Below are 10,087 nucleotides of genomic sequence, written 5' to 3' on the forward strand. Positions count from 1 at the left end.
GAGGACTGGGAGAGAGAATAGAAGTCAGTTGGGGCCAACTCTGGGACAGGGGAGGCTCCCTGGAGTCTATGGGGGTGACCCTAGTTGAGATTTTCTAGCAGTGTCAGTTAAAGAGCCTTAGTTAATTATCGTCAAAGACAGGTACTACCTAGGGTATTCATCAGGTGGCTACTCAATGTGAATTGCAAAACAACAAAAAAAGCAAAAATTCAAACATACCACATTAGTTGGGGATTATCTACCCAGCATAATGAAAAGTACATGTGGAACTTAGCTCAGTGGTGGAAAACTTGCTGAGCAAGCACAAAGTCATGGGTTAGTCTCCAGAAACAGCAAAAGAAAAAAAAAAAAAAAAAGATAAGAAAAAGAAAAAAAGAAAGAAAGAAACAATAAAAGGGGGAAATGTGGGCATGTATTATATGCATTGAACTATTTAACATGGAAACAGTGCAAAAACAGAGTTTGGGATGGGTTGGTAGTGCTTTCATGACAGTAAAGGTACAAAGGGTCTTCTCGAGGTGATGCAAATACTCTGAATCTCGATTGTGGTGGTTAGGAAAACGTATATTTGCTAAACTGTAGAAATTGCTTTAAAAAAAAACAGTCACTGTATAGAAATAATACTGAAATTACCTGATTTTATTTGTATTACATTTAGTAAGTGAGTGTGTGTGCGTGCGTGTGCGCGTACGCCACACTGCAATGGTCATTATGTGGAGGTCAGAGAAAAATCTGTGGAAATATATCTCCATCCTCTATGAAATGAGTCCCAGAAATGCAACTCAGGTCATCAGGTTTGGCAGCCAGGAGCTTTACATACTAAGCCATTTCACCAACCACCTAATTATCTGATTTCAAAATCTGAAAGCCAACAAGATGGCTCAGGATGTAAGGGCGCTGAATACCAAGCCTAACTACTGAGCTCAAATTTTAGAACCAGCGTGGTGGAAAGAGCATGACCAGCCCAGGTTGACTCTGACACCTACACACGTCATTGACGTGGGAAACAATATACACACATACATTTACATGCAATTAATACATACAATTAATACATACATTTACACACAATTAATAAATGTAAAAAGTTTTAGATTGAAAATATTCTAAACAGATTTACAGAACTAATAAAAGTAAATTTTATGAGGCTTACAATACATTGCAGAACACTCACAATCACGTGATAATATACACATAGACAGAAAAAAGAGCACTTAAAATACATTACGTAGAAAGCAGCGAGAGGGCTCCAGACAGATCTAATAGACAATGCTCTCTGGCATGCTCAAAGGCTCAGTGAAAAACACTGAAAAAAAAGTGATAAGGATTTTAATATTTATAAATATGTAACTTTTTATATTTTGATACATACAAACATATATCACGGCCTATACAAATTTATAAAAGCCTTTAGCCTGTGATGTCTGATCCTAGTCTGCTCTTGGTACTGAGGATGTCTAACAGATTCATCAAGCACGCATCTGGGTATCCCTGTGAGACCATTTCCAGAAATGATTGGGGTAGATGTCTTTGACCTAACCATTGGTTTAAACTACTAATGCATTTGAATGTATTATCAAGAGGGGTGTACCCAGGTTGGAGAAAGTAGGGCCACCGTTGAATTATTAACAGTTGGTGTTAAATATATGCCGGTGTCAGGACTAAGCAGTGCTAGGAGTAGACTATCCAGCTTTATGAGGCCACAGGAGCACAGAGAAGGAGCAAGGACTCACCTAAAATACAACAGTACAATCAAGTATCAGGCTTAGACTTTATTGCAGTAAGATTTGTCATCACAACAATTCATTTTTATTATCTTATCTCCATTCACAACAGTCCCACTGAAGCAAAGGTCAGCACATCTCTGGCTTCCAAACTGGAGTTGGCCACCTGGATAGGAAGAAGAGTAAGAGGCAAAATATAAATATTAGTGGAAAGAGTTGGTGATTCGGTAAGGAGTCGGGCTCCCAAATAATAGGCATATCTACCACACAAGCATAACTGAGGTGGTCTCTCTGGGCCATCCTCCCTCAACCCCTAATCTGACCCACAGGTAGAATTCCATTCCCAAAAGTGCTGAATAGAACTTTAGAATCCAGTTCTTAACATACCAGACTATATTAACCCAGAAATTCATTGAAGATCACCCAGACACCTTTCAAAAACATTTTTTTCTTCATAGATTGTTTGTTAGTCTGACCAAAAACCAGTGGCAGCTATTACCAAAAGCAAAGGGCCTTTGCCCTACTCTTACAGGAAATACATCCTCAAGTCCCTCCATTTTCCATCAGCCTTCTGGAGATGGGTTAGTTACTATAGGGCAAACAAGATGACCCTGAGGGCTCCCATACCTTACATACCTGAAATGGTTTGGAGTGAGGCACACTTCTCACCAGGTTTAGCTTTACAGCAACCTTCACCTTTCACACAAATCCCATCAGAATTGAACCTAACACACCTGAAACATGTCAAAGCTGAAAAATAAAAGCCAGTGTAAGGGGTTCAGTCAGGGCCCAGGCTCAGGTATCAATGGGAGTTGAGTGTGTGGCTCTGGTTAATAAATAATAAGCAATAGGCAGAGATGGGGGTTGCTGTATGCTGAGCTGACCCCCTCATGAAAGGTCATGACCATAGGACTAGACTCTGAAAAGGGAAGTTTAAAGAAGAGTTGGAAGGCTCCTCATCCTCATACCCTGAGAATAGACCAGGTTATCAGAATGAGAAAACAAAGCTCTGATGTGGGGTACGTAAGCCACCACACAGTGTTAGGTTTCTGAGACAGCCTAAAGAGAGAGAGGGCAGAAAGAAACCAGAGTCTGACCTCACCAGAAGGATTGTATTTATTGGCATACACAGCAAAGGGAACCCTCTCTCCCACAGAAAAAGGACCTTCAGAGGTCAGTGATCTGATCTCAAGGCTTTGTGGTCAGGGGCAAGGAGGAATCATTTTAACCTGCTTCAATCTGATGAATGTGGCAATATAGAAGGGGCAGCAGTTAGCATGACTCCGAGGAGTGTCCATCCAATGGACACTCCTGCCAGGGGGAAAGGCTAGCCGCAACGTGTTATAAGGACAGGGTTAGGGGTTTGGGGTTGCAGTCTAGGTGCTATGAAGTGTGCACTCTCCTTTCTGAAAGTGATTTCCCAAGGTGAGACAGACTGTCTTGGGAAACACGCTGTCTCAGGAGACATTCCTTACTGTGTTGACTGATAAGGGAAGAGCAAGGTCATCTGTATTCTCACAGGCATCCTGTTTTTAAAATGGAGGCACTCTGACATTCCAAACCCTAAAAAGCATCGAAAGAGTTGGGGGCCAGGCTGGACATTGAAAGAAGGGGAAAGTGGACAGTGATGCTTTCCTGCTGCTTCAAGCGGAGATTTATTGTTGGGAGGGGGCAGTCCAGGAACCCTTGAATAGAGGGACAGACCATACAGTCATTTAGCAGAAGGAGAGTTTAACTTGATCAGATGTAATAGACATGTCATTGCTGTGAAAAATAATTATAGGGCTCAAACACACTAAACCTAAGAGATTGCGCAGGAAGGTAAAGGAACAGGGAAAACTAGAGGTGGGAGAGATTTAGTGAACTGCTGAGAGGAGGTGGCTATCTACAAACAGGAGCTTCCAAATAGGGACAGGGACTTGCACTGTCTTTATTTGGGAGGGGCGGGTCTGGTCAGAATGAAAAGATGCCAGTGGAGTTGATAAATGGGAAGAGAGTGACAGAAACACTTTCAGGTTTGTGGAAAGAGTAGAAGATGGTAGAAGAGAGAAATTTTTCCTTCCAGATCTAACTGATTCAGGGTGACAGGGACTAGTTCTATTACCAGGAGTGCTGTACCAAAGTAAGTTACTAGAAACAACAGAGAGCTATGGAGTATTTAAGGAAAGGAGCAGGAGAAAAGACAGGACTAATATAAAGAATTGTTTCTGGCCTGAGGTGAAAGGGAAAGCAGTCCTATGCATCCAGAGTTTCCTACAGCATCTAAGACATCTTTTTGCAGATGAGTCAGGATCAAATGGAGCTGTTGTAGGGTAGGTGCCACTGGGAGAGCTTATGGGGCACATTTTATTTGGGTATAAGGGGAAGGTCAGTGAGTAAAAACATTAGTATGAGGATAATAGGGAGAAAGAAGTGATCAAGATGAGGACTCAGGGTGGGAGGAAACCAAAAGCCCATAGGAGGCTTATGGCTGAATTTTTTGCCTGGTCCTTGAGTCTCAACCAGTTAGGATTTGTTGGTGCAAAAGCAACATCACTGGAGGAGGGTGTTACAAATCCCATCCTTAGCAGTATGCAGATCTAAAGTGTTTTAACCTAGAAGTGCTGCAACAGGCAAAGAACACAGCTGATCCTGAAGGATGTTAGGCTGATCTGAAATTTCTTTATGGTTTTCTAAGAGCTTGTGAGACAGAGAGGTTAATTGATGCAAAGAAGTCTTTAGCCCAGCTGTTTTAGTTCTGAGTCCTGAAAACACGCCCCATGTAGCAAGAAGAGAGATGATTTGTATGGCCCATGGCCCATTAATAACCCAGTTCAGATGATCTCAGGGGCTTGTACTTGGGTGCAGGGGCAGATATTTCTTAAATTGCCTCAGTCTGGTGAAAAGGGCAGTGTAGAAGAGGCATCAGTCAGCGTGCCTCAGAGGAGGGTCCATCCAAGCTATCACAATGAAACTTAACAAATGGCAGATCTAGAACGTAAGTCAGGAGGTAATAGCTGCACAGTTTGTGAGGAACATTGAGACACCGTAAACTGTTTGTTTCATCAGACTCCTGCCAAAGGAATGAGTGCCTGGAAGTTTTGTAAAAGAAGTTAGTAAGTTTGATGACAGAGTATCCAAAAGCCTCCTTTAATCATGGAGTGTGGGTGGTTAGAGTATTAGCTTTTTACAAGAGAAAGAATTGAAATCCGAGGTAACCAGCATGGCTCATTGAACTAGCATGCAAATCCCATACCAGTCGAGCGGTAGCTTAGGTACCCCTGTCCACAGCATCCTCATATGTCAGTTTGAGAGACACTGAGGCAGAGTAATTGCTGCTGGCCTCTCTGCTATTTAGACATCTAAGATGTGGGTGCAGACCCTGAGATCGTCCACTGGAGAAGAGAACCCACACCCCTGTCACATGAGACATGAGGAGTGATTCATCTCCTCTATCGATAAGGAGGAGGTTACTGATCTGGCCTACACAGGCATAGATAGGAGCAGCAGACTTCTGGCAGCTCTTATTTCCATGTGCATGGCTAGGATGCATTCTAGTCCGGTGAACTTGTGTCCCATCCAAGAAAAACATTACTACTTCAGCCAGAAGATGCCTTACCATGCAATGTATTATAAATTTAACTCACTGATTTTTATAACCAGATTTTTTTCAGTGTACCTGATTTTGAATATTATTTTACATTTTTAAAAAAAAACTTAAAGTTTACTTTAAATTTGCTTTGAGTTACTTGTGTTAGGCCTATCTTTGAGAACATAGACTGAGGACCATACGATGGGAGATATAATTTGGTGTCTCCCTGAAAGCTTCGTACTATAAATAAATTATATTTGCATTTAGCAGGGCTGCAAGCATAGTTCTGAACACATTAAAGAATTTGGTCAGGCTGGAGAGATGGCTCAGTGGTTAAGAGCACTGGATGTTCTTCCAGAGGACCTGAGTTCAATTCCCAGCAACCACATGGTGGCTCACAACCATCTATACTGAGATCTGATACCCTCTTCTAGGTATACTGAGATCTGATACCCTCTTCTAGGGTGCAGGCAGAACACTGTATCTGTAATAAGTAAATCTTTAAAAAAAAAAAAAAAAAGAATTTGGTCATTTATCAAGTTAGGGTGAACAAGCGTGGGAACCAAGTAGAAGCTACAGGTTATGGAACTCATTGTGGCTTTCCTCCCAAGTCCAAGCTGCACAGCCAAGGGGCTTTACTGGCACAGAAGATCTTGCATTCCATAGAAAAACTTGCCCTTCACCCCATGGCCTTTCTGAAATGGAGTCCTGAACTCATTAACTGGCGAGGCTGCTGGGATAGCTGAGGTCTTGGAATAAGTAGAAAAATGAGAAGGGCTGCCCCACTGCTGTGTGGTTTCCACAGCCAGCATTCACCCTGTGTGAGAGGCTACCTCAGCTGGGACTGTATCTTGATTTTATGGTTCACTTTCTGTGAGTTGGGAGAGCCCTTTGGGAGAAGGGAGTTGGGAGTTAATTTAGGGTTCTGGGCAGGACCATAATTGGGAAATGAGTGGCAGATATGAGGAACAAGATAAGCTGTGGTGATCATCTCGTCCTCGGACCACTCTCCTGTCTTATGAATTTACCTAAATCAATTTAGATAGCAAAATGTAAGATTTCAAATTCCCACCAAGAAGTAGACATTGTCCAGTGTATATTGAGGCCAGATTTGGTCTAAGAGCTGAGCGAGTGTGACCAGTCTGAAGTCTCCCACATGAAGCTTTTCTTAGATTAGCCCACAGACAGGCTAGGGGTATGGAAATTGTGACTCATGCTGTGCAGAACCAAGATAAAAACAGGTCAAATCCAGCCACAGATGAGTCCATTGGGTTTGGGGCTGAGCAAACATGCCTTGACGGTAGGAGGGCATCCCCAGACTTAGTGCCTTCCAGGAGTCAAGATGCTGCTGTGTATGTGGGAAATTCCTGAAATTTTTGACCAAATCATGTTCTTAGGCCTGTGGAAAGTCCTGGAATATTTGATAAAAAAAAGAATAAGACCTAAATGGGGTGCTCTCACTTAGACACCAGGAGTTACCTTGTCCCAACATTTTGGCTGTGTTGAATATGTGGTCTAGTTAAAAGAACAACTGGCCTTCCATCTAAACATAAGATTGTGTCAGAGTAAGACAGGAAAAAAAAAGTAAAAGGAGAGAAGGGGGCAGAGGAGAGTAAAAGCAATGGCTGCTTGAAAGAGAGAGAGAGATGCCCCTGCCAAGCACTGGAGCAGATGAGAATTAGGGAGATCCACAGAGAAAGGCCTAGGCCACCAGTGGACTTTGACGCTCTTCCTGGACTTTTGGTACCAAATGTAAAGTTTCTGAGGCAGCAGGAAGAGACAGAAAGCAGAAAGAGAAGAGAGTCTGCCCTCATCAGGCAGAATTGTATTTATTAGCAAAATAAATACACACCTAGAGGCAGCCCATCTCTCACAGGAAATCGAAAGGGCTACCACAAGAAGAAAATGGCTTTGATCCTTTATTAGAAGTCTGGTGAGGGGCTTGGGAATGACAAAATTGTTGCAGCCATAGGGGGCTTTGTGGGTCTGCAGTCTCTCCTTCCTCAAAGTGTTTTCCCAAGACTAACAATCTAAGGTAACAGGCTGTTGAAACAGACTGTCCAAGCAGGCATTCCTTTCTATGATGGCTAATAAGGGCTGAGCAAGACCGACTGTTTTCTCACAGAAATCCTGTTTTTAAAACTTGGTATTCTGTCACATGGGAGTGAACAAATCCACTCTTTCATTGTTTTCATCCTATTAATGACCCTCCCTTCCCACTTCCAATCCAAATTTAGGCCAATTCACATTTGAGTTCAAGGATTTGAGAGTCTTTGGACATGCCAGAGAACAGAGGTTAAAAAAAAAAAAAAGGTGGAGAGGAGGAGGAGAAAAACAGTGTGACAGTGTGACAAAGAGCAAGAGAAAGAATACCAGAACCATGACAAAGAAAAGGGGGAGGGAAGCCTCCTTGAGTGTGCAGAAGAGGCAAGGGGAGGAAGAGAAAATGGATATGGGATTGAAGCAGAGATCAGTTTGAATGTTATCCTATTTCCTGCTCCTCACATCCCCAACATCCCTATTCTAGGGCATCAGTATGTCTCCCCACATCATCAACCCCTACCATCAGCCAGGATCTTACCTTGCAGGGAGCTTGCCAGCAAGGAGAGGCCCAGCAGGAGCAGCAAGATGCGTTTTCCCATTGCAGCGAGATCTTCAGACCAGAGAACCGCAGAGAACAGGACAGAGCGCTCAGGCACCTTCTCAGTAAGACAGGTTTATATTACAGCCTAGGTTAGGAGGGGTAGCCAGTGGCATACCAGACAACGGACTGAGCGTATAGCCAGAGGGAAGCCCAGATACCACAAACTTTTACTAACTTTATGCTGCTGTAACACATGGCCTATAAAGCTTTCATCAGGTGTAAACTTAAATTCAGGGTCAACTGAGTCACAGTTAATCCTTCCCTTGATGCTCTCATGTCTTTCAGGAAACTGCAGTGCAATGTGATGGCCAGGAGGAAAATTCCTTCCGGGACTCCTTTTGGCAGAAGTGTGTTCAGAGGGAGCTCTGAGCCCTGGTGTCCTCTGAAACTCTAGGTAAGGCCTGACACTCCCAGTAACCAAGTAACCCTGCTCTCCCCTTTAAGTATATAAAACTAAAATAAATAATTCTCTTTTCTCACTAAAAGGAACCCAGGGAATCTGTGTATCTCTCTATGATTGGTCATTGTGCTTCTCTTCCAGAAACTCCAAGAAATCGTAAGGTCTGGAAGCTGATGAGCTGAAGGGCTGCTGCGCACTGTACCTGACTTTCTATGCAGAAGGAAACTACTTGTCTGAACTGGGTAAATCAAAATCTTACAACTCTGTATTTATGGAAATGGGATGTGTTCAACAGAACAGTAGTGAGGACACATAGCGGATTCAGATTTGTCTTCCATGCAGGCCACAGTCGTCCCCTTCTACAAGATACAAAGACATGAAAAATTAAAGACTTCAAGGAAAGCTTGGGAAGGAAATACATCCCTTCAACGTGGGTCTAGTTTTCCTGTTCTGCTGGTGAGTCAAGAAGCTTCAGGCACCATTGATAAAGCCTTAAAGATAATGGATTTCCCTTAACACACATCGAGCAGATGGCCTGCTCAAATTTTATTGTCAACTTGACACACCCTGGAAGAGGAAATCTTAATTAAAAAATGGCCTGGATCATACTGGCCTTCGAGCATGACTGTGAGTCATTGTAGCTGCCCTTGTTTGTTGGCCAGTTGATGTAGGAGGGCAAAGTCCAGATGAACAGTGCCAACCCTACGCAGACGAAATCTAGCTGAGCAGAAATCAGTGATCCAGCCAGGAGGCAGAGTTCCTTCATGATTTCTGCTTCAGTCCTTGAGTCCTTGCCTTTAATTCTTTCAATGATGGACACAGCCTGGAAGTGTGAGCTGAAATAAGCCCTTACACCTCACTCAAGTTGCACTTGAATTTGTCACAGCGACACAAAGAAAACTGGAAAAGATATTAAAGATGATAAATGAACTTCTTGTTTAGCACTGAATTGATGTATAACCTTGAGTTTCTCACATTCTCCTCTCATTCCTACATTGAAAAAAAATCCCTCATAAAGCCACCTTCTACCATTATTAAGTAAAAATTCTCTAAACTTTTAACCTAGTAAACTACACTGTGAGCACTGCTTCAGGGGGTGAGGCTCTTAGCCACCTCTTGGCAGCCACCAAAAAAGAAAATATATTCACTGTATGCATAGTAAGTGCAGACACTCCTTAAGGAGCCCATTTACACATTCAGGTATTGTTAGAACATGGGCCTGCTATTTTAAAATTTATAATAGGTCATGCCACTCATCCCATGCTGCTCTAGTCCCTAGGACCTATGGATATTTCAAAACAAATGTGATTGCTTATCTCTGTCTTCTGGGGAAAAAAAAAATCTGATGCTCACCTGGAAATTAGATTATAGCCGTGGCCAGGCTCCTCACTGTAAAATGTTATAAAAGTACTACTTCTAAATGTTGGCCAATCACACACACACACACACACACACACACACACACACACACACACACTTCTCATCATCAGGTCTATTTCTCTATGCTATTCATATTGCCCGCCATGCTACTTTCACTCTAAGCTTTATCCTTCCGTGGTTCCATGATGTTTATAATGCTATACTACCTTGTGGCCCTGTCACACTGCCTCTGGTTTGATGTGCTACCCCTCATGATGCTTTCCCACCTCAACAAGCAGTTATGCCTTCTTCCTTGTGTTCACCAGGCCCTTTCGTTCTTAATGAATCTCTGAAAGATGATTTCATGTCAGCCTATTTCCCAAGCTTCT

The 10,087-nt window shown here is 42.8% G+C and overlaps 1 protein-coding gene across 1 annotated transcript; it reads right to left on the reverse strand.

Moving 5' to 3' along the window:
• Nucleotides 1-1,286: 1,286 nt before the first annotated feature.
• Nucleotides 1,287-8,184, reverse strand: LOC129687807 (urinary protein 3-like). The gene is made up of 4 exons (XM_055622396.1): nt 7,877-8,184; nt 2,361-2,474; nt 1,734-1,890; nt 1,287-1,306 (listed from the first exon to the last, which is right to left on the reverse strand). The coding sequence occupies exons 1-3, from the start codon at nt 7,935-7,937 to the stop codon at nt 1,766-1,768; spliced, it is 300 nt and encodes a 99-aa protein (XP_055478371.1). The 5' UTR covers nt 7,938-8,184; the 3' UTR covers nt 1,287-1,306; nt 1,734-1,765.
• Between the last annotated feature and the right edge of the window lie 1,903 nt (nt 8,185-10,087).

Source organism: Psammomys obesus, unplaced genomic scaffold, assembly GCF_907164565.1.
Source record: "Psammomys obesus unplaced genomic scaffold, mPsaObe1.curated_primary_1811, whole genome shotgun sequence".
In the NCBI taxonomy this organism is placed as follows: Eukaryota; Metazoa; Chordata; class Mammalia; order Rodentia; family Muridae; genus Psammomys; species Psammomys obesus.